The sequence below is a fragment of the Muntiacus reevesi genome, chromosome 11 (genome assembly GCF_963930625.1).
Source record: "Muntiacus reevesi chromosome 11, mMunRee1.1, whole genome shotgun sequence".
In the NCBI taxonomy this organism is placed as follows: domain Eukaryota; kingdom Metazoa; phylum Chordata; class Mammalia; order Artiodactyla; family Cervidae; genus Muntiacus; species Muntiacus reevesi.
The window spans coordinates 22,592,048-22,616,619 of NC_089259.1; the positions used below are offsets into that span (position 1 = coordinate 22,592,048).

The 24,572-nt window shown below is 35.7% G+C and overlaps 1 protein-coding gene across 6 annotated transcripts in view; it reads left to right on the top strand.

Moving 5' to 3' along the window:
* The first annotated feature begins 241 nt into the window (after positions 1 to 241).
* Positions 242 to 24,572, top strand: part of POSTN (periostin) — a 35,442-nt gene continuing 11,111 nt past the window's right edge. For 3 of the 6 annotated variants that reach the window (XM_065901645.1, XM_065901647.1, XM_065901649.1), the window contains exons 1-16: positions 243 to 425; positions 1,702 to 1,800; positions 5,265 to 5,329; positions 7,373 to 7,530; positions 10,321 to 10,485; positions 11,370 to 11,516; positions 12,068 to 12,209; positions 13,307 to 13,519; positions 14,403 to 14,537; positions 15,689 to 15,837; positions 17,940 to 18,076; positions 18,644 to 18,774; positions 19,287 to 19,417; positions 19,524 to 19,626; positions 19,734 to 19,801; positions 20,800 to 20,845. In XM_065901645.1, coding sequence (XP_065757717.1) covers positions 307 to 425; positions 1,702 to 1,800; positions 5,265 to 5,329; positions 7,373 to 7,530; positions 10,321 to 10,485; positions 11,370 to 11,516; positions 12,068 to 12,209; positions 13,307 to 13,519; positions 14,403 to 14,537; positions 15,689 to 15,837; positions 17,940 to 18,076; positions 18,644 to 18,774; positions 19,287 to 19,417; positions 19,524 to 19,626; positions 19,734 to 19,801; positions 20,800 to 20,845 — 2,008 coding nt within the window. In that variant the 5' untranslated portion in view covers positions 243 to 306. Of the gene's footprint in view, positions 426 to 1,701; positions 1,801 to 5,264; positions 5,330 to 7,372; positions 7,531 to 10,320; positions 10,486 to 11,369; positions 11,517 to 12,067; positions 12,210 to 13,306; positions 13,520 to 14,402; positions 14,538 to 15,688; positions 15,838 to 17,939; positions 18,077 to 18,643; positions 18,775 to 19,286; positions 19,418 to 19,523; positions 19,627 to 19,733; positions 19,802 to 20,799; positions 20,846 to 23,741; positions 23,823 to 24,572 lie in introns of all 6 variants that reach the window. The other 3 variants (XM_065901643.1, XM_065901646.1, XM_065901648.1) reach the window with 3 other exon arrangements.

Below are 24,572 nucleotides of genomic sequence, written 5' to 3' on the forward strand. Positions count from 1 at the left end.
AATAAGACGGAAATAAGAACCTGAAATGAGTCAGGAAGTAAAATAAAGAGAAAGATAAATCATACAAAAATAAATGTCTTTTGGAGCATGAGAAGAAAAGAGAGGCTCAGTGTACTCAGCAAACACAACTGACAATAGCGGATTTTAGCTGGCAACTTGAAGTTGCTGATGCCTTTTGGAGAGAGTTCAGATTCCCAGGTTGATACAGAGCTCCCTCCCAGAACTCTGACATGTATATAAGCTCTGAGCTCTCCAAAGCCCACTGCCAGTTCTCTTCATGAACTAACAGCAACGGAGAGACTAAAGATGATTCCCTTCTTACCAGTATTCTCTCTGTTCCTGCTGCTGGTTGTTAACCCTGCAAATGCCAATGGTCACTATGACAAGATCTTGGCTCACAGCCGTATCAGGGGACGGGATCAGGGGTAAGTCAGTGGTTTGATTTTATAAACCTTTCCCTACCCCCACCCCTCTTAGCTTGTTGTATGTATATTTCTACAAAAAGTTTCTTATTTATACCTCAGGGTTTTTTCCCTACTTATTTGTAATAAGAAAAAGGAACAAATGAGTGATCTGTGGTTTATGTACATGTCTTAAACTTTAAGAATTACTGTCCAAATAATTTGTGTATAATTGCTTTTTTTATGAAACATTGCAAGATTTTAGTCTAATTAACAACATTTAACAGGGCATTTCTTTATGATTCAGTTTATTCGTGTTTTATTTCCCTCTAAATTTCCAGAATGAGGTTTTCAAAATTAAAGAATCTGTAGCTAGAGGCTCTCATTACATAAACAGCTTTGAAATACCTCACATTATGTTAGGGAAAATTTCATTTATGTATGAAAATTAAACAATATATAATGTAACAAGTTTTCTGAAGTTTTTTGAAGCATTTAAGAATGCTTTTAAATTTTGCATTCTGTAAAATTTATAATAACTTGATTTCGTAGAAAAAACTACAACTGAGTTTCTTAAAGTTATCAGACAATTTAGTAACTTAACCAAGCATTTAGTATTAATTTTTGAAATGGATCACAGCACTGCTGCCTATGTCTCAGAGGAATTTTTCATCATGCTTCCAAGTTCCCTTGCTTTACAGAGCAAATAAGACTCGCATCTCTTTAACGGAGAAAAACACTTAAAATTCTGGCAGAGAATGTTTTAATCTAATTACTTCCAGGCAAAGAAATAAATTTTCCTTTGGGCAGCCATATTATTTAAGTTAATCTTAGCATTCACTTACTTCTATGATTGCTTACCTAGAAAATTACAGAGTACAGTATCTTGGGACTTAGTAAAACTTATCTATTTTGCTGTCTGATCTGTCATTGTTCCAGGGCCCTGAAGCCACTCCCATGCCCTGAGTACATGTTTGGTTTAAAAGGGTCAGGGCATTACCTACTATTAAAAGTAATCAGAAACATATTGTTAAAATCATTTACTTCTGAAATACTGGCATTGTATTCCCAGAGGTGTACAATTTCCTCTCTGTCTCTCACAGTTAGTTTTTGTAATGACTCAGTAGGATTGGATCAAGAATGAGATTTGTCCATGACTAGAGTCACATCTTTGAAAATCTAAGCCACATATTAACTTTTTCTCTTTCTTTCTTTGTTTTTAACCACCTGACCTACAGATTTGAAAAGCTATTTGTTAATATTATGACATTAATGCTCTTTTCTTACTTCTGTCTCCCAGTCCAAATGTCTGTGCCCTTCAGCAGATTTTGGGCACCAAAAAGAAATACTTCAGTACCTGCAGGAACTGGTATCAAGGTGCCATCTGTGGGAAAAAAACGTAAGTCTCATCTTTTCTTTAATGTGCCGCTTCCAAAGGCAACACTGCAATGCCCATGGCTTTCTTTGGACAGAAAGACACATTGTTCTGAAAATACTCTCCAAAATTGGGAACTTAAAATAAAAATGGATCACTGTGAATAAAGAAATTTCCCCTGCATTTCTCCCTGTATTCAGAAAACTAACTTTTTTCCTGAATCTATGGCACTGGCCATGTGACCTGCTATAGAATCACTAATAGCTTGACTACGTCGTTTCTACTCCTGGTTTGGCCTCTTTTATCTTAGGGCTTCCTGGTGGCTCAGTTGGCAAAGAATCTGCCTGTGATATAGGAGACCTAGGTTTGATCCCTGGGTCAGGAAGATCCCCTGGAAAAGGAAATGGCCACTGGCCATGTGACTTGGTGTAGAATCGCTGAGAGTTTGAATGGAATCACTGAGAGTTTGACTACGTCATTTCTCCTCCTGGTTTGGCTTCTTTTATTTTGGGCATGTCAATTAACCTCAGTGTCTCAGTTTTCTCATTTTATTAAAAAATGGTCCAGAGGAACAGATTGATCTGAAAAATCAGGATTTTAAGGTAAGATTGTTTGCCTCCAGTCATTTAGAAATTATCTAAAATACTCCACTTTACCCCAGAGTTTTCATCAAAGATTAAAGTTGAAAAAGATTCAAGTTTCATCTTTTTATTTAATCCAGTCACTCCATCCCAAGCTGTCAGATTCTCAGTCTCCAAAGGTGATAATGGAAGCCCACCACTATATCTACTATTTTGATAACCAAAAAAGATGACTACTCCTCAATTTAGTTATCTGTTTCACTGATTAATTTAAAATTGGAAAACATTTTTTATTACTTGATAGCTTATTAGTCTAATCAATTAATACATATTGGCAAATTCTTCATTTTAAGATGGAGGAACGGAGTTCTAGATAGAGCAAGTTACCAGATCAAAAAGGTCAGAGATGTCATCCTCGGTCAAGAAAACAATGGAAATGGTTCCTGCCTGCTTCCTATTAATTTGGACCCCACCTTCAGTGAAGGATACCCTGAGAACCACAATATGGGAGACACATCATTGTTAAATTTCAGATATCATAAATAGGTGAAAGGATTAGGGTATTGTTAAAAATATATTCCTAACTTAATAATAATGGTTACAAATACTAAATCACATAACCTTTTGGAGTCTTCATTGCTTTACCTATGAAATGTGAATTTAATTCATTTTCTGAAGGTAAAGAAAGTGAAGTCACTCAATCGAGTTCGACTCATTGTGACCCCACAGACTATAGCCTACCAGGGTTCTCCATCCATGGGATTGTCCAGGCAAGAATACTGGAGTGGGTTGCCATTTCCTTCTCCAGGGGATCTTCCCAGCCCAGGGATTGAACCCAGGTCTCCCGTATTGTAGGCAGACCCTTTACTGTCTGAGCCACCAGGGAAGCTCTGAAGGTAAAATGAATGAACAAATGTGAAATTACTAAATAATTCATAATATTAGTCATCCTTAAGTTTAAATTATTTTAAGCAAATTGGATATACACTGGTGGGAAAAGGAGGTATGAACAGATACCTATTTAAAATGCATAGGGTTATGCAAAAAAGAAAAAGAGACACAGAAGTACAGAACAGACTTTTGAACTCTGTGGGAGAAGGTGAGGGTGGGATGTTTTGAAAGAACAGCATGTAAATTATCTATGGTGAAATAGATCACCAGCCCAGGTGGGATGCATGAGACAAGTGCTCAGGCCTGGTGCACTGGGAGGACCCAGAGGAGTCGGGTGGAGAGGGAGGTGGGAGGGGGGAATCGGGATGGGGAATACGTGTAACTCTATGGCTGATTCATGTCAATGTATGACAAAACCCACTGAAATGTTGTGAAGTAATTAGCCTCCAACTAATAAAAAGAAATTAAAAAAATAAAAATAAAATGCATAGGGTTATCTTTATTTCTACTAAGAATCATGTATTCAAAACACAGAGCCTTAGCTGGACTCCCTATAATAACCAAGTTTAGGACTGCACAGGACAATGCTGCCTGTTCCCACACACTGGTTTAATATAATTGTAACTAGTGTTACTTCTTGACCAGGACATTATTCCTATTAGTTTGCAGACATCTGCTAGACTTATGAGTTATTCACACAATTATAATGTAAGCCAGTGGTTACAAGGATCCTGGCCATGATTTAGGTCAGGCCCCAGTTGGGAATGCCAAAGCTCTGGATTCTTCTCCCTTTGTTCTTCATATTCTTGGTCGCCATGAGGCTTATTTGGAATGCACACTAACTACATAAGAAAAGACCTGCTTTCTGAAACATTTAAGGGAAATCTTGATTACACCCTTCCTGGAAGTTAAGGAAGTCTGATATAATCTTACTTTAATCCTCTAAACATATTAGAGATGCCAAGTCTTGTACAAGGCATATGCCAAGAATCCTTCTTGCTTTCCATTAAAAAAAAATTTCTGCTTTGAAGTCTGGCTTTTTACCAGAAATAAAACATGTCTTCTTTGATTTATTACATTAGCTTATTTCTGCTAACTTCACTTTCACAAACACATTGACATCTATGCTCTGGAACAAATGTAAACGCTAGTAGCTAGTTTTAAATAACCAAAGAAATCAATAATATTGACAGGAAGAATGCCTGATTTGCCATCTGCTTGCAGCTGCTAAAAATTCCAAAGTCATCTTTAGGAACTTATGTATTCAATTGACAGAAATGTATTAAATGATTTGCTCAAGGTCACACATCTACTAGGTAGTGGAACTGGGAACCAAACTTCATTCTTCTGACTCCACGATCCTGGAACTTTTCCACCGTGCCATGAGGCTAATGAGAAATGAAACTCATGTAAATACCTTAATGTCATAAAAGGTCAAAGGTATGGTTTTTCCAGTAATCATGTGCAGGTGTGAGAGTTGGACCATCAAGAAGGCTGAGTGCAGAACTGATGCTTTTGAATTGTGGTGCTGGAAAAAACTCTTTAAAGTTCCTTGGACATCAAGAAGATCAAACCAGTCCATCCTAAAGGAAATCAACCCTGAATATTCATTGGAAGGACTGATGCTGAAGTTGAAGCTCCAATACCTTGGCCACCTGATGTGAAGAGCCAACTCATTAGAAAAAACCCTGATGCTGGGAAAGATTGAAGGCAGGAAGAGAAGGGGGCAACAGAGGATGAGATGGTTGGATGGCATCACCCACTCAATGGACTTGAGTTTGAGCAAACTTAGGGAGATAGTGAAGGACAGGGAAGCCTGGCATGCTGTTTCATGGGGTTGCAGAGAGCCAGACACAACTTAGCAACTAAACAACAATGTCATAAACAAACAAACAACAAACTTGATATCTAAATTATCAATAAGTCATGGCAATAAATGATATGTTTTGCTAATTTTGTCAAAATGTATCCTATGCAGTGCCTCCATTTTAATATTAATTTTCTTCCAATGTATAGGACTGTGTTATATGAATGCTGCCCTGGTTATATGAGGATGGAAGGAATGAAAGGCTGCCCAGCAGGTAATGTTTCAATTATAGAATTAAATGAAAAATTTGTCTTGTGTGAGGAAAAAAAGTTGAATTAGCTTTTAGAGAAGCCAATATGTGTGTGTGTGTGTGTGTGTGTGTGTGTGTGTGTGTGTGTGTGTGTGTAGCACCATGATAAATCCAAGATATATTCTCCATATCTTCTTAATCACTAGTTTATCTTGGCAACAAAGCATGAAAACATACATCTTGTACACTGGATGCTGGACAACAGATGTTTATTCCAAATTTAAATTAGTTCAACATTCCTTCAAGACAAAGATCCCCACTACAAAATCCCTTTCTTTGAACTTGTCTAGAAACATGGGCTGACTGCTTGGCAAGGCATCATCTTTTCTGATTCAACAGCTCAACAGCTCTGATTTTATAAGATTCTTCATACTGAAAGTTGGTTTCCTGTAACTCGCCAACTACAGAAAAAATAGTTCATCTATTTCCTCTTTGAGATGACAGCCATTCAAATATTTAACACAAGTCATCACACCCTTCCTCCAGCTACTCTCTCTTCCCCAGTAGAATCTTCCTTTCTGTGGGCTCATCACCCACAGTTTGAGTGGGATCTAGACTTTGGAGCCCTTATTGTCATGGACAGCAACACATGGGAAACCTCTAATCCAGTCTTTTTTTTTCTATTGTGATTCAAAACTGGTGTCTACAACCCATGTGTGTCCAGGCAGTGGAGAGAATATTAAGACAAATATGCCAGTGTAGAGAGCTCCTGAACTTATGTTGGTCATTGGTAACCATGTTATGCCATTAGCTCATGTTGAATTTTTAATTAATTAATATAGATTAGTGGTCTGTTTTATATGAATACTATCAAATCAAGCCTTCCACAGGGATTTGTTTTTTCAACTTAGGCACAGGACTTACATGGAACCTTGTGGTATTTAACCTGTTAATTTGGACTCATTTTCCCCATTCTGTTGGGGTGTCTTTAAATCCTGATTTTGTAATTTAATTTACTAATTGCATACTTGTTCTTTCTATTGTCACAAAGATAAGAATCATTTCTCCTGTGATATGATCCAAATCATACTAAACTTCAAATAAGGTCATGAAGAGTAAGTTGGCTGTACCCAACCTAAAGGCTAACATTCATGTATTAATTTTCATTCTGAAGCTCAGGAGATATATTCTGGAAATGTTAGATATTTTAATCTATTTTCTTCCTGAAATTGTGATGAAAAGAAGTAGGTCTACACATTTCTTTCAGGGACCCAAATCTATATAATTATGGTCCTTACACCTACCATATTATACTACTTAGGAGCTTTAAGCCAACATGAGAAAAAATATTACCTTGGCCACTCTCAGAGAGAAGTGAGGAAATTTGTTTTCAATGAAATGATCAAAGATACTTAGTGATAACTGTGATTGAACCCTTATAGACATAGCAGATTTGACAACTAAATAGACAAAACATTAAACTAGGATAATAATTTAAAATTCATTGGACTTCAACACAAAGGATAAGTACTTTGGGGCTTCCTAGATGGTACCAGTGGTAAAGAATCTGCCTGGCAGTGAAGGAGACACAAGAGATGCAGGTTCAATCCCTGGGTTGGGAAGATCCCCTGGAGTAGGAAATGGCAACCCACACCAGTATTCTTGTCTAAAAAATTCCATGGACAGAGGAGCCTGGAAGACCCTAATGCTGGGAAAGATTGAAGGCAGAACAAGATGGGGGTGGCAGAGGATGAGATGGTTAGATAGCATCACCAAACCAATGGACATGAGTTTGAGAAAGCTCCAAGAGACAGTGAAGGACAGGGAAGCCTGGCATGGTGCAATCCATTGGGTAAACAGTCGGACGGGACTGAGTGGCTGAATAATAGGACTTTATCATTTGACATTCAAAAGGCAACTTTCATATAAAACTGATGATTCATAGACTTGTGTTGCTAAAATCATCAGTTAAATATCTTGAGGGACTTCTTGTAAAGGTTAAATCATTGTAAAATAACATTTTTGACATTTTCTCCCAAGTACTTATTCATCTCTTGATTATTTCAGTGTTGCCTATTGACCATGTTTATGGAACCCTGGGCATTGTGGGAGCTACCACCACACAGCGTTATTCTGATGTCTCAAAACTGAGGGAGGAGATCGAAGGAAAGGGATCATTCACTTACTTCGCACCGAGTAACGAAGCTTGGGACAACCTGGATTCTGTAATTCATTATTTTTAATGAATATAACTTTTGCTGTTACTGTTACATTATTTCAATTGATTTATTAACTTAGAAATTAATAGAAATTGTATATCTTTCTGCTCTGCATATATGATGATACATTAAAAGGATGAGGGTATTAAGGATGCTCCTTAATTGAGGGTAAGGAAAAAGTGGCTCAGTGGTAAAGAATACGCCTGCCAGTGCAGGAGATGTGGGTTCGATCCCTGCGTTGGGAAGATTCCCTGGAGGAGGAAATAGCAACCCATTCCAGTATTCTTGCCTGAAAAAATCCCACAGACAGAGGACCCTGATGGGCTATAGTCCATGAGGTCGCAAACAGCTGGACATGAATAAGCATGGAAAAAAAAAAAAGGAACAAATCATTTTAGTACCTCCATGAATGGAATAACAGCCCAGCAGGCTCATGGACTAATAACAAAAAAGGCAAAACCAATAGTAGATTGAATAAGCACTTATTATTATTCCATTTTACTTCTTTTCTCTTTCCCTTTTGATTGTGGAGAATTATAGGTAATTTTAGATGATATATCTTATAGAAATGCAAGTTAAGAAGCCTCTTGAAATGTTATTTTTAATAAGGTGTATTTTATATATATATTTATCATTTTAATTGCATATAAATACATATGACTGTTCAGAGACTGACGTAAGTGTGTATGGATATTTAAATGAAGGGTTGTAAATGATGCATTTAACTTTCAGGTTTTTTAATGCATAGTCTGATTTATAGCACACTAAGTTATGACTCAATATCCAGATCTATATAACTGATACAGAAATATATTCCTACTTTCTATCTAATATGATGATGAACTGAAAGTTACTACTAGAGTCATGTCAGTTCAGTTCAGTCACTCAGTCATGTCTGCCTCTTTGAAACTCCATGGACTGCAGCATGTCAGGCTTCCCTGTCCATCACCAACTCCCAGAGCTTGCTCAAACTCATGAGTCATATAGTATTTAGTAAAACTTAGGTAGATTCTTTGAGATTTTACCTTGATACATTAACTTTGAGGTTGCTTGCTTGCAAATACAGAACTTTCCCTCTTCTGTTTGTCTTTGACCATATCTCTAACCAATTTTCTGGCCCTTTTTGCAGACTCCTCTTCTTCCTTGTCTTAAGAATGGGTCTTATTAAAGTCTCTTCTAGGAACTCTGCAGTTCATATGCACTTCAGATGACTTCAGCTTTCACTTAATGCATAGAACCATGAAGTCTGTGTTACTGGAACCCCAGGAGAATATTTCTAACACCTGTCTTAATATTTCTACTTCGATACACCGTCTGTATCTTTAAACAAACTGTTATCCAAAACAGATGCCACTTTCTCCCCATCAAAAACTGCTTTTCTGCTGTTTCTGTAACTGGCAACCCCAATCTCAGAGTTCAAACTTTAAACTTATGAGTCATCCTTACTGCTTCCCTCTTCAGTTCTTAGAAACTACTATTAGTCGTCAACAGCTCATTTTTCATCCTCATCATACTCTCCTTCTGTTACACATTGACACCAGATTAACCTTCTTAAAGCCCAGCTAATCATTATATTCTAATGCCGCAAAAGTGGCTTAAGGCTCCCTATTGCCAGTTCAATTTACTCTTTGCTTGGGAATTAAGGTCTTCCATGTCATTGTCCCACACACTTATCTAAAATGTCTCTCTATTATCTGAGAAGCATAAAACCACACTGGACAACTTCTGCTTTCTGTGCCAGCAGTTGGACTTAGAAAGATCACCACACCATTCATACTCTATCTACTTATCCTGCAAGACCTGTCTCCAAACTTTGAATTGCTGACCATTTTCATTTGACCTCGAAAGCATTTTTTTCTCCATCTGTCCTTTATCTAATTATGCTTATATTTACCAGATGCTATAGGATACGTGCAAAAGGAAATGGCAATCCACTCCAGTACTATTGCCTGGAAAATCCCATGGACAGAGGAACCTGGTGGGCTACAGTCCATGGGGTCGCAAAGAGTCGGACATGACTGAGCGAATTCACTATAGGATACGTGGGCTCCTCAGGTGGCGCTAGTGGTAAAGAACCTGCTTGCCAATGCAGGAGATGCAAGAGACACGGGTTTAATCCCTGGGTCAGGAAGATACCCTGGAGGAGGGCATGGCAACCCACTCCAGTATTCTTACCTGGAGAATCCCATGGACAGAGCAGCCTAGTGGGCTACAGTCTATAGGGTCTCAAAGAGTCGGACACAACTGAAGAGACTTAACATGCACACACATAGGATAAGTACCACAAAGATCAAGATTTCACCTTACTTATCATTGTATTTCTCATAACACCGAGTACAGTATAATATGATAGTAGATAAATGAAAGGTACAGAATGGTTGAATTCTTGAATGTTATAGAATAAACATAAAACACATTAAAATTACAATACTGTATGTGTACAAATATAATGCCATTTAAAATTTTTTTCCACTCTAAAATTTTAAATATCTGATAATTTCATATCCCCATGCCTTGACAGCAAGAGCATCTCTCCATCAATATATTCATTAAAAATTTTGTTTTGTCTCTAAAAATGTCCAAATACTCTATAAGATCTGGAAGACTTTACTGAGTACCTGTACTTACAAAATTTCTTAATCAATTGAAATAATATAATTTTAAGTTATTTATTTCAATTTGTTTTGACCATCTGGGTAATTCCATGAGAAAATAATGAGAGTAGAAACTGTGATTATGGGCATTTTAATAATTAACTATAATAAAATAAATTTCTGCCATTTCAATTTTTCCTAGGATATCCGGAGAGGTCTGGAGAGCAATGTGAATGTTGAATTACTGAATGCTTTACACAGTCACATGGTTAATAAGAGAATGTTGACCAAGGACTTGAAAAATGGCATGATTATCCCTTCAATGTATAACAACTTGGGGCTCTTCATTAACCATTATCCTAATGGGGTAAGTTTATTTAATAAAAGGTACATTTATCAATAACACTGCCCCTAATTTTTTCTATGACCTTTATATAAGGTTTACAGAAATAATAAAATGTCAGTGAGTAAACTTTTCCTTACATGTACAGCATGTGAATTTCTAATTCAGTGACTGATTTCTACCAAAGAGTGTTGGCAAGGAAGAAATTAAATTGACAGTTTGTTGACAGTAGACTTAAATGTTCCACAAAGGGTAATTTTATTAATGGATGTGTTTGAATAATCAATAATAAGAGAAAAATAAACAATAAGAATTTATCAAAGAATAATCAGAGAATGAGAATTCTTTTATTCATCCCCTAGCTACTATACAGATTTAGATTTTTGTGGGTTTTGATAAGCATGTTTTGATAAAGTCTTTGTGGGAAACTTCCAACAAGGTCATGGGGCTCTTCCAACAGTCAGATTTCCAGGGACAGAAAGGGTCAGTGAAGAAGCAATATTCAGGAAATCACTGAAATAGAACTGATTATATTTATGTAGTAATTGTTTCTGTCTCAGAATTTGGCCTACATTAGAAATAGTGTATGACTATCTCTACAAAAGAAAGAGCAATAAAAACAATAATTCAAAAAAATGTTTTTGCCTTATGTTTCTAGACATGTTAAGTATAACTGGGTTCTCAACTGGTTCCATTTCCTCTTAGCTTTTGGGTTTTTTTGTGTTTTTTTTAATCTTTTTTAGACATAGTAATCTGTAAGTCTTCATCCTCAGCATTTATATTCAGAATGTCAGTTTTTTTATGTTACATTTACCAATAAACTTGAGACATGGGAAATGGGCATGCAAGTCTCAATGGTCAACAGACAGCTGTGATTTCTGCAATTTGATTTTCTCAAATAATTGCAGGTTGTCACTGTGAACTGTGCTCGAATCATCCATGGGAACCAGATTGCAACAAATGGCGTTGTGCATGTCATTGACCGTGTCCTTACACAAATTGGTACCTCAATTCAGGACTTCATTGAAGCAGAAGATGAGCTCTCATCTTTTAGGGTAAGTCCAAGAAGTAGCAGCAGATTGCTTTGGACCACTGAAATTCTCCTCTTCCCCATCAGATTCTAAAAAAATAATAAAAAGCTATTCATTAATAAAAGACTATCAATTCTGGCAGACACATAAGCAGTATATTTCTAGAAATGAAAAGGCTTTCATTTTGCACAGAAGAACACATCTTCTCATATGAAAGAATAATATTTATGTGGACATAATAAAGAATGATTAGTTATGTGACTGAAGTGTATTGAGCACATTTAGAATGTGTCCATCAGTTATTACACTAACTGCTGGATATTGCTTCAGACACACAGGCATTAGCAGAATTTCCCATCTAGTATACAGTTTGTAGAAAGTTCGAAATAACGTGGTTGATTGTGCAAAAAAAAAAGAAAAAAAAGAAAAAAATTTTTTAAAGATATAAGAAGAGTAGGATATAACTTCTACAGCTTTCTATAGGGTCAACTCTCTTGTGTCAGCCTAGACTGAGTGTCTTGTAACTTTTTTCTGAATTTGCAACATGCAAATGCAAAACCACATTTGTGTTTCAGGCAGCTGCCATCACATCTGACATACTGGAGACGCTTGGGAGAGATGGTCACTTCACACTCTTTGCTCCCACCAATGAAGCTTTTGAGAAACTTCCACGAGGAGTTTTAGAAAGGATCATGGGAGACAAAGTGGCTTCAGAAGGTATGTAAGTGTCTTTGTCTGTGAGAAGCCTCCCAGGATCCCAAGAAAAGGAAATGAAAAAGAGATTAAGTCCTGCAATATTATAATTTTGAAAATAAAATCTTTGAAAGAGTAGACAACATAATTAAATAATTAATTTAATAATCCAAGTAATTAAATACTCAGGGTATCCTAAAGATCACATATTTCTGCACTGCTTTCAAGTAAATAAGTAGCAGGCATTAAAAAGAATTAGAAAGTGTTGAAATATTAGATCATGAAAGTTTAATATTGTATATATATTATTCAATGGTTTTAATTCTAAGTTTACACTGAAGTTAGTGGAGAAAATTCCATGGTTATCTTTGGTCACTACTTATTCACACAGAGAATTTGGCTTCTTTCCAGTCTCCCTTTTTATTGATAGTTTCAACTAGATTTTACATTGTGACTAGCACATTTCTCTTATGCAGCCTACCATAAACATGCTTAACCAATTTATGATGAGATATTTTGGTGAAAATATAGACATAATACCTTTAGGCACAGATCACTTCTGAAGTCTTTCAAGAAACCATCTTTGCTTTGGCTACTTTCTAGATGTTGTCTTTAGGGCTGACACAAACCTCCAATTTGAAAAAAGCACACTATCTGCAAAGCACACAAAAGTGAAGCTCAATAAAATAAAGTATGCCTGTTCAGCTATCATGCGTAGTTAAAGCAAGATACTACTTGGGTGTTTGCAACAGGTATCACTAACAAATAACTTTGAAGGCTTTCTTAAAGGAGAAATTATTCTTTTGTTTCCATTAGAAATTATTTTCTTATGATAAATGGAACTTGATCTAACACATTTTCTAGAACTATACAAATAATTTCATGCAGTTGATCTTCTTTTCTGCTTATTTCCTACCAAACTGAGTTAATTTTACTGCAGAATTGATGTAAAAAAACATTCTGAGAGCAAACAAAATTTTAAAACCTTAGGTCAATACTTAGGTCTTATATATGCATTCTATTTCTAAGGAACACTTTGTTCCACAATGAAATACATCTGTTAAGAGTCAAATGCTATTTTCCTTGATCTGAAAGCATGTTCTTTTTCCTTCATCCTCTAGCTCTCATGAAGTACCACATTCTAAACACCCTCCAGTGTTCAGAGGCTATCATGGGAGGAGCCGTCTTTGAGACCCTGGAAGGAAACACCATTGAGATAGGATGTGATGGTGACAGCATAACAGTAAATGGAATCAAAATGGTGAACAAAAAAGATATTGTGACAAATAATGGTGTCATCCATTTGATTGATCAGGTCCTGATTCCTGATTCTGGTGAGCAACAGTTTCCCATTCTTCTACCTACTGTTGTTTATCAATTATGATGTCTAAAGAATAGGCCTATGAGAAATAAATGTGCAGTATGAAGAATGCCACGTGAAGCACAAACAAAACTAACAGTGATGTGGTTCAATAAAACTTTATTTATAAAAACAAGTAGTGGGCTAGACTTGGCTCTTAGGTGATAACTTGCTGACCCCTGGTCAAATGGGCATGCCTGTGCTGGGTCATGGCTACATAAGAGTTTATCATTCTATTCTGTCTACTTTTGTATATGTTTGATGTTTTCCTCCATGACAAAACCCAGTGAAATGTTGTAAAGTGATTGGCCTCCAACTAATAAAATAATATTAAAAAAAAAAAAAAAATATTAAAAAAAAAAACAAACAACTAACAGTGAGCTGAGTCCTAAATAGGTAGCTTGTGTAGTCATGGTCATTCCAGTGCAATAGACTCTGGCTTTCCAGAGTTTCTAATATCTAATACCATCAAAGATTTTCTTACAGTGCCAGAGTTTTTCTTGAAAATGGAAGGAAAGATATAACCAAATGGTTACCTTGGGATAAATGAAAGAGCTATGGCCCCCACAAGAGCAGAGAGACAAGGCATGAGCAATAGACAATTGAAGAAAACTGAAAAGCATAAAATCAGAAAGATATTTTCCTTCTGAAATTCTTTGGTTATTAACCCCTCCACTGCTCCCACCCCCGCAAAAAAGGGAAGCTGGAACTCTCTTACTAGGGAAAGGCAAGACTTCTTATCACATCGTTAGTACAGCAAATAGCTTATGGAAACAGCCAAGAACTGATTTACTAATTTCATGATGATGGTAATAACAACGATGACATTGTTTGAATGGTCATGGTTTATTTTACAGCCAAACAAGTTATTGAGCTGGCTGGAAATCAGCAAACCACTTTCACAGACCTTGTGGCCCAATTAGGCTTGGCATCTGCTTTGAGACCAGATGGAGAATACACTTTGCTGGCACCTGTGAATAACGCATTTTCTGGTATGTATCGGCCACTGCCATTCCAGCTCTTCCCACCCCTACACACCCTTTTTTCTTCCCTTCACCATGACTGTCTGCTAAGAAATAATAGATCTTTCATGAGGTGTTGATTAGTTTCTTCACCGGCTACATATACAATGAATTAATTCTGTTTTTATTAAAATGTCCTTTATTTCAAAACATTTCATTTTAATAGATAATGGCCTACTGGAAATGAAATTTTGTGATAGGGGTCTTCAGTTTTTCTGTGAACCTGATCATATTTCCAGCACACATAATGGATATATTAACAGATCTTAAGAAAAATAAATTTGATTTGTTTAACACCAACATTATACATAGGTGTATTTTGCAACTCAGAATTTGAAAGTAAGGTATCAAATTATGAGAAAATAAAAACAGGAGAATATGATATACTTCTCTATTATGATGTGAACTATTATTACAAGTATTTGACCTTGTAGCTGCTATTCAAAAACTGTGGTTAGATTAATACAATCTTACTTTTTTTTCCAGAAAAATTGACTTCACAAGACATATTGTGAATTGTTAGGCAAAATTTAACAATGAAAAAATAATCATCGTTATTTTTCATGTTTTTCCAAATACTAGATTATAACATAGAAAGTTATTAATAAGAAAATTCAAATTCTAAAAAATGCTTGTTTTTCCTTTTTGTAATAATAAGGTCTGTAACTTGTTGACATCAGGCCAACTTTAAGAGGTTATATGATTCACCGACTCTCCAGAAATTAAAGGAAATTAACAAATGATTCATCAGTTGTTTTTCATGTGACTAGTGGACATCAAATTCCAAGGAATATCTGGAAATATATTTCCAGAGAAAATCTCAGAGAAAATCTTGGCCAGCCTTAAAGTTTAACCCTTATCAATAACCACACAAAACCATGTTGCCCTCACTGAGATGTAACCTGTTGTCTGGACTGCTTGGAATCATGTAATCATTTGATGAAATAGCTCATGGTGCATAGAGTTTCTAGCCTTCAGTATTTAGTCAATTCACATATAAGTGTAGGATCCTTAAGATCTATAATATTAGAGATTTTCCATTTTCATGATTTTCTCTTACAGGGGGAACTGTAATGCTTTCTAAATAAAATAACATTCTTTTGTAATGAATTTACTTATAGATGATACTCTGAGCATGGATCAGCGCCTTCTTAAATTAATTCTACAGAATCATATATTGAAAGTAAAAGTTGGCCTTAATGAGCTTTACAATGGACAAAAACTTGAGACCATTGGAGGCAAACAGCTCAGAGTCTTCGTGTACCGTACAGTAAGTGAATCGGAACGAGATAAAATATCCACACTGGCTTACATGTCAAAAGATATGCCCTTCTCAAAGGCTGTTCTTACAACAAATGTTTCTCAGAATTTTACTAATGTGATTTTAATAGTAAATATTCATAGGAAGATCAGAGAAGTGAGTAGCATGTTTGAAAAGACTATGAGGAAACTATACGAAAGTGCTATGTATTAATAATGCTGATAATTTGCACTTGTTTCATCATAAATAACTTTTTCTAAAGCATTGTTTCAATCCCACCCATAAGTCACTAAAACCCCTTTAAAATAAGCTTTTTTTTCATAGAGTGCCGTACTTTACTGTTTACATGCTAATTTTATACTGAGTCAAATATTTAGGATGATCTTCGACTGTACAGTCACCATTCACCAACTAAATCTCTTTTGAATGAGTTTCATGATAAACTTTTATAGGCACATAAAGATTTCTACAAAATGGTTCTAATGAGCCTTATCTGAGGAAAAGTTTCTAGAAAATATTGCTTATCAAAATTACAGTTTGACAAGTGGTGCTATTCAGTTTCTTTCCAGGCAACCTTGCAGTTACAGCTAAAAAGAATTCATAAGTCAAAGATGACCTAGAACCAAACATGACTCAGCATTTTCATACCATAGTTCCACAAGGTCAAGACACACTTTTTAAATGATACGGAAGGAACTTCCCTGGTGGTCCAGTAGTTAAGACTCTGTGCTTCCAACACAGGGGGCGTGGGTTCAATCTCTGAGGAGGAAACTGAGATCCCACATTCTGTGTGGTACAGGCAAAAAAATAAAAAAAAAAACAGAAAACATGCTGCATTCTAAATGGTACATATATAAACATTATTTTTGCTCAAAGTGCTATAACTTAACCAGTAATTTAACTTATAACTGATAGGGTCTTCCCATCAATATAGTAAATATTTGCATAGAAAATACAGCAATATTTTGTAATATATGGGCTTCCCCATATATAGTGGCTCTAGTGGTAATATATAGTGGCTTCCCAGGTGGTGCCACTGGTGAAAAATTTGCCTGCCATTGCAGGAGACACAAGAACTGCGTTTTTGATCCCTGGGTTGGGACGATCCTCTGGAGTAGGAAATGGCAACCCACTCCAGTATACTTGCCTGGAAAATCCCATGGACAGACAAGCTTGGTGGACTACAATTCATGGGGTAGCAAACAGTTGGTCACAACTAAGCACACACGCCATGCCATAGTGATATATAGTAAAGATCATAAGAGGCAGTGAAGTCATTAAACTTCATGGTTAAAGAAATTTACTAGAAAGGGCCTGAAAGAATGAGTAGAACCTGGGGAGGAATGACAGAAAACACAGAAGTAGAATTATATGGAATTGCTTTGGCATCACCAACTCAATAGACATGAGTTTGAACAACATCCTGAAGATAGTGAAGGACAGGGAAGCCTGGCGTGCTGCAGGCTTCGTCCATGGGATCGCATGGCTGCGTCCATGGGATCGCAAAGAGTCAGACATGACTTAGCACCCGAACAACAACTGACAACATTATTTGCCCTACACATAGTAGCTTGCCTAGTAGTAGAAAACCTGGTTGAATAAGATGAGTGAGGTCAGACGGTGTGCTGTGCTTAGTCACTCAGCTGTGTCCGACTTTTTGCGACCCCATGGTCTGCAGACCACCAGGCTCCTCTGTCCATGGGGATTCTTCTGGCAAGAATACTGGAGTGGGTTGCCATGTCATCCTCCAGGGAAGCTACTAAACTCAGGGACTGATCCCAGGTCTCCCACATTGCAGGTGAATTTTTTACCATCTGAGCCACCAAGGAAGCCCATGAATACTAGAGTGGGTAGCCAATCCCTTCTCCACCCAGGAATAGAACTGGGATCTTTTGCATTGCAGGCAGATTCTTAACCAGCTGAGCTACCAGAGAAGCCCAGATCAGATGGTACAAGATGTTAAAAACAGAGGAGAGAAACTGTTTCTTCTGACATCAGAAGTCTAGAGACGTTTTAGAAGAAGCTATCCAGAAATTTTATTAGGGAGCTTCTTCCACATAGGGAATTTCAAATAAGGAAATGCACAGTTGTATCTTTCTTTTCTTTGCTAGGCTGTCTGCATTGAAAATTCATGCATGGTGAGAGGAAGCAAGCAAGGAAGAAATGGTGCCATTCACATATTCCGAGAGATCATCAAACCAGCAGAGAAATCCCTCCATGAAAAACTGAAACAAGATAAGCGCTTCAGGTAAGCTTCACCTCCACAGGAGAATAAGACCTTTTGGCATAGTTTTATTTCACAGTAAGTATTCCAAAATGCATTCAGTATTCAGTATTGCTGAGAATGGAATTTAGAATAAGAAGCTTATACAAATGTTTTCAAAATTAAAATATGTTCTTAACACTAGTTTTCTTACATAATATGATTTGGTGAGTAAAAAACAAACAAAAACCAATCTAATAGACTGAACTACTCCTTGCAAATTTTTATAATTATGTTTTTAAAAAATGATAGTATATATTAGCAAAGACTATTTTGCAGAATATTAAATGAACAAATGCTTCTATTTTGTTACCAAATGTGACTTCATCAAGCATTACAGGGGGAAAACAGAGGTTTGGAAATTTAAAAATCATACACATATTTAAATAATTTCCCTATGAGAAACCTTTAACAGTAAATTTCATTTGAAACATATGAAAGTGTATGAGCCATTTTCTCATTCTTCCACATATAGGGATTCTACTGTATTTCAGGCATGGTCGGTAGGCTCACCTAGACTAAGTCTAATAAACATGTGTCCTTCCTGCCTAGCATCTTCCTCAGTCTACTTGAAGCTGCAGATTTGAAAGAGCTCCTAACACAGCCTGGAGATTGGACCTTATTTGTACCAACCAATGATGCCTTTAAGGGAATGACTAATGAAGAAAAGGAAATTCTGATTCGTGAGTAAAAGTGAACACCAGATATATTTACCCCTTGATTTCATGATCTCATTTCTTCCTCAAGCATTCCTGCCTAGATGTCGGTCCCTCAAAGTTCCCTCTTTCATATTCATGGCTAGCCTTCTTCTCCTTTGATTCCACTTAAAATATGTAGAGTTTCCCTCATTGGTGTTATCAAATAACTGCTTACCACCATGTTGTGGGGCTAGATAATCACTTATGTCATCTCTGTTATAGACCACACAGTGAAGTGAAGAAGGAAATAGCCACAATTTCAAAAAATAATTTGATTTTTTTCCTCCAGTAATGTGGATAATATTTTGATTGAACTGATTGAAGAGACTATGTTTTGATATAGCATTGATACTGCCTTGAGAGAACAATGACATTATGAGAAATTACAGTGTGTAAAAAAATAAACACAAAGAAATATTTTCCCGTTAGTCATCATAATATAAAAATATCAAAATATATGACATATTATTAAATAAATATATTTTTTTTTCTCCTAGGTGACAAAAATGCTCTTCAAAACATCATCCTTTATCACCTGACACCAGGAGTTTTCATTGGAAAAGGTTTTGAACCTGGTGTTACTAACATTTTAAAGACCACACAAGGAAGTAAAATCTATCTGAAAGGAGTAAGTTCTCTAGAATGTATCTATGAGAATGTTAATCCAGTATTCAATTATCCTAATGTTCATATTTCATTAAATTTCCCATTGACATTATCCCCTGTTTTAACAGGTAAATGATACACTTCTGGTAAATGAACTGAAATCAAAAGAATCTGACATCATGACAACAAATGGTGTCATTCATGTTGTAGATAAACTCCTCTATCCAGCAGGTTGGTAATTATTGAACTGATTAATGAAAAATAAATCTTTTTCAATAGAAACCTAGATTTTTATTTCACTGATTTTTACAACATTCATTTTATATTCCTCTTCACAGACACACCTGTTGGAAATGATCAGCTGCTAGAAATACTTAATAAACTGATCAAATACATCCAAATTAAGGTACAGATGTTATTGTGTAGTGCTCTCCTTGTAACTCAGTTGGTAAACAATCTGTCTGCAATGTGGGAGACCTGGGTTTGATTCCTGGGTCAGGAAGATCCCCTGGAGAAGGAAATAGCAACCCGCTCCAGTATTCTTGCCTAGAGAGTTCCATGGACAGAGGAGCCTGGCTATTGCATATGTTTCTAATGTGTTTAACAGATATTGCACATTTAACATAAAAAAATAGAAATGTATATATTATTAAGTAAATATACCATGAGTACACTGTTCTTTGTTGATTATACACCACTGGCATAATTTCTTCAATAGTTTACAATCCATCAGGGAAGATAGGACATGTAGATAAAAGCAATAATTTTTCTATCATCAAATATTTTTGCTACAGAATATAAGGGAAAGATATTTACTTTTAAGAAATTGCCACTAATCACAATAGTTAGGGTCTCCCTAGCTGCTCAGATGGTAAAGAATTCACCTGTAGTGCAGGAGATCTGAGTTGGGAAGATCCCCTGGAGGAGGGTATGGCAACCCACTCCAATATTCTTGCCTGGAGACTCCCCATATACTGAGGAGCCTGGCAGGCTAGAGTCCATAAGGTTGCAAAGAGTTGGACATGACTTAGTGACTAAGCACACAGCACAATAGTTAAAGGTAAAGGAGTATTTGGGAATAAACACTGGGTTGAATATTAGTAGGGTTAAAGTACCTGACAACATATGAAATATTATTTAATAAACATTTGATTTGGGATTTGCTATTTTATAATTTTTAAAACTCTGAGTAACAAATCCAGCCATTTTTTGCCATCTTGCCCAATAGCAGGAAATTTGAAGTTGACATATGAAGACTTCATTTTTACTAAATGTAATGGTAGTTTCACTTCTTTAGTGAGAATTAAAAATCATGGTGCCAAGATTTTGTCAATACAGTGATGACATTTCATGTTAGTGCAATGACTACATTTCATGTTACTAAATATAAATATTTATTTTCAGTTTGTTCGTGGCAGTACCTTCAAAGAAATCCCTATAACTGTCTACGGTAAGTACATAATGAATATTTGTGACATATACGTGGCAAGATGTCAAAGAAATTTTCTTTGTGTTTACTGAGATGATTGATAATCTGGTATTTAGAATTCCAAACAATGGCAAATCTCATCCCACTTGAAACAGGGCTTGCAGTCTGGAGGAGACCTTTCAGCCTTGACTATACTCTTAACTCCAACGAACCACTTCTTCACTCACAGCTTGATACAATTGCTAGCACGGCAAAGATTCAAGGGAAAAAGTCATACAAACATATAGGGGAGAGATAGCTAACATGCATTCCAGAACTATCTGATAATTCAAATGTGTGGAAATAGAAATAATATTGTTGAAACATTTCTAGCTCATTCCACTCTCAAGACCTCAGCTATCTAAGAGCAGGCTGTCAGAGAATTTTAACATTTACAGGCTGATGGTTCAAAAAACTCTCCCCATTCAAAATTGGATGAAGGAACAAAAACATTGTCAGGTAATAAACCTAGAGTTTCTAGATCCCAAGGTTTCTTTTATTCCTGATTCTACCAGATTATCAAAATTAAACCTCTGCTTCTTAACCATGGTAAAGGTATTTCATTTGCATAAATGTTAACTCATAGTATTTCTTATTCAGTGTAGTTTTTTCTTTCTTTGTCTTTTCCTCTTTTCCACTACAGCTTTCAAAGCAGAAATTCTTTTTCATTTTGTTTTGACTCTACAGTTCAACACAAAACATATCAGTAGCTAAAGCATTGCTCCCATTTGTACATTTATCTTAGCTAGAATTGTTCTATTTTATACTGTGAGCATCTTGTTATTTAATTAAGAAAATTTTCCTTAAGATTTACACCAGATATGGAAAAGGCATAAAGATGATGTAAGGAGCAAAACAAAATGTCTGCTGCTCTTACTGATTTCAAGTATGTAATAATGACATGGACAATCCTAGCATCAGGCCGGATCAGCACTGTTTCAAAAACTTAGTTGGAAATAGTTATACTTTCACATGGTTTAAATTCCAGTCTGGAAGTATACAGTCTTGTTAAAGATACATTTTGTAAAAAAATCAAAAAACGTTATGAGCTCTATTCATCAGAAATGCTATGTCATCTTCCTCCATAAAAATGTATGTCTGCACTACATTTCCCTACTTTATCCATGAGAGGTTCACCACTTTCTCTATATATCAATGCACTATTTTGCTTACAATGACCTAAAATATTCCTTTATTTTCCTCTACTTACATTGGATACCTACTCACAGAGAATAATCTACATTTCATGAAATTATGCAATTCTAATGAATCTTGCCTACCTACTCACAGCTCTTGAAAGAGCTCTGAGATTTACATTCTGATGTGAAATATTTCTTTAACTCCTCTCTGACGTGTATGCTGTTACTTGGAAGCATAGTTCAGATAGAGGTTGAGACTAATTAAACCAAAGATTCCATTTTCATGTTCCTTTATTGACCTGTCTCTAAAATTTCTTTGTCTTATTATGTACTATTCTCGTCCCCTAAATACTTTACATATTAAATTGTATGGGGGGAAAATGCTCTCTAGTATATGTTGCCAAATGTATGACATTTGAGGTGGGAAGGAATAAAATCAGTACTTAATCTTCATCCTTTCACCTGTCAAAATTATTTAAGTATTCAGCAAAGCAAAACTGAAACAGAACTAGGAACCAAATAAATATTCTAAACTTCAAGTTCCTTAACATGGAGTGAATATTTAAGCTAAAACTAATTAACCCATTCTGATAGTAGGAGCAGAGACCTCTATGGATTTGACCTTCTTGGAAAGGTTTCTCTGTGGTCAGACCACCTGTGGAATGGATAACTGGACACACTGATTTCATATATTTCAGAGTTTCATAATTTGAGATCTCAACATGTTAAATCTGAAATAACTGAAACAGTCACAGTTAAGCCCTGGAATCCATTAATATAGATTCAAAGAGTTGACACAGATACATATTTCAAACACCTGAAGTGAAAATGTGACAGAAATCCAAACATACTAACATCTTGCCTCTAGTGTGTCAACACCATCTGTTACAACTACACAGACAGCTTTAGTTCCTTATCTAATGACTCCACCTTTTAGGGCTCTAATTAGAAATGACAAAACGTCAGTAACTCTGGTATCTGACTCCAGAGGCACACTTCTAGTTAATATATGCAACCAAAAGCTGACCAAATGGTTGGCTACTATTTTAAATATATTTTGCACATAATTATTTCAGTTGGGTAGATGACATACATTCAAAATACATAGCTTTCAGTACAAAAATGATGATGATGATGAAAATTATAGTCATTTTAACCTGTAACACATCTTTAAATACATGATCATATCATATCTGTTGCATAGAGCTCGTGGCTGGCTGACTGAAAAAATCCATTTTTAAGTATTCTGAACTAATTTTTTGTATTTTCCTTTCTATGTCACTGTCATCAAATGCATGAAAAATATTTCAAGTCTTTTTCTTTCAATCTCTTCTAATTGAGAAAGAACCCAACAACGCAATTTAAGATATTATGAATTATATGAAATTAATCATGTTTATTTGTCTTTGTTGCTATGCAGCCAGTATTTTCAAGAAGTACAAAAGAAGGTAAAGAGCTTTAGTGCTGCAGTTCAAAATTGTAGATTTCTAGGTAGAATTCCTCACATAGAAAGTATATATTTCACTGGAACAAATCAAAGTCATTGGACTTCAGAGTTCATCTGGACATGAGAAGATACTAGATAATTACTATGAATTATTTCCTGTATGTGACTGCCTGAACATATTACCACATCTGATACCTCAGTACCCAACAAAAACCAAAGGGGAAAAAAAGACATTTTCATTCAGGTTGTTTTTATGTAAGCATCATTTATGTTCCACTTTCTATACTTTCAGCAACTAAAATTATAACCAAAGTTGTGGAACCAAAAATTAAAGTGATTGAAGGCAGTCTTCAGCCTATTATCAAAACAGAAGGTAAAAATCAATGTATACATGGTTCCTTAAAAATCCATGTAATAGACTGATTTCTATAAATGTATCTACATTCTTTTTGAAACTAACATGCTAAGTATTTCCATATCGATGGCATGCTCATTTAACAGCAGAATGCGGAATGCAAGTTTATTTAGAAGAGTAGATGTGCATTCCTAATACCTTCAGTACATTTGCTTGTATTTGATTTCATTTGAACTTAATTTGCCATTGCATTAGCACTAGTACCCAGATACTCACTAGACAAATAAATTCTGAGCTTTCTTCCCTGCACCTGGACTCTTTCAGAGAGTGTACTCTTTATAGCTGTGTTTCCAGTCTCCCCCGTATCAACCTCTTTTATACTGTTACAAGGTGTTCCAAAAAAGTGCGCACATTTCTTTTATTCAACAAACTCAGAGAGCGCAGAAGCTGTATATTGAAGAAAACTTTTAAAATGTACATCCACACATGATATACTTTTTAATTAAACCTAGGAAATAATTAGTTGGTATAATGAATCAAACCTTAGAATCCTTAATTCCAGCCTTGAATATGTGTGTATATTTTACATATTCTTATATATAGTATTATATATTCTTATATGTATACATGTATAATACATTAAATAGGCATGTATACTTATTTCCTGATGTATCATACTAGAATATTAAATCAGGTCACTTTTCTCTCTACCCCTACTGTCTGTATTAGCCAACTCAAATATTTCCAATGCCCTTTCATTTCATGTGT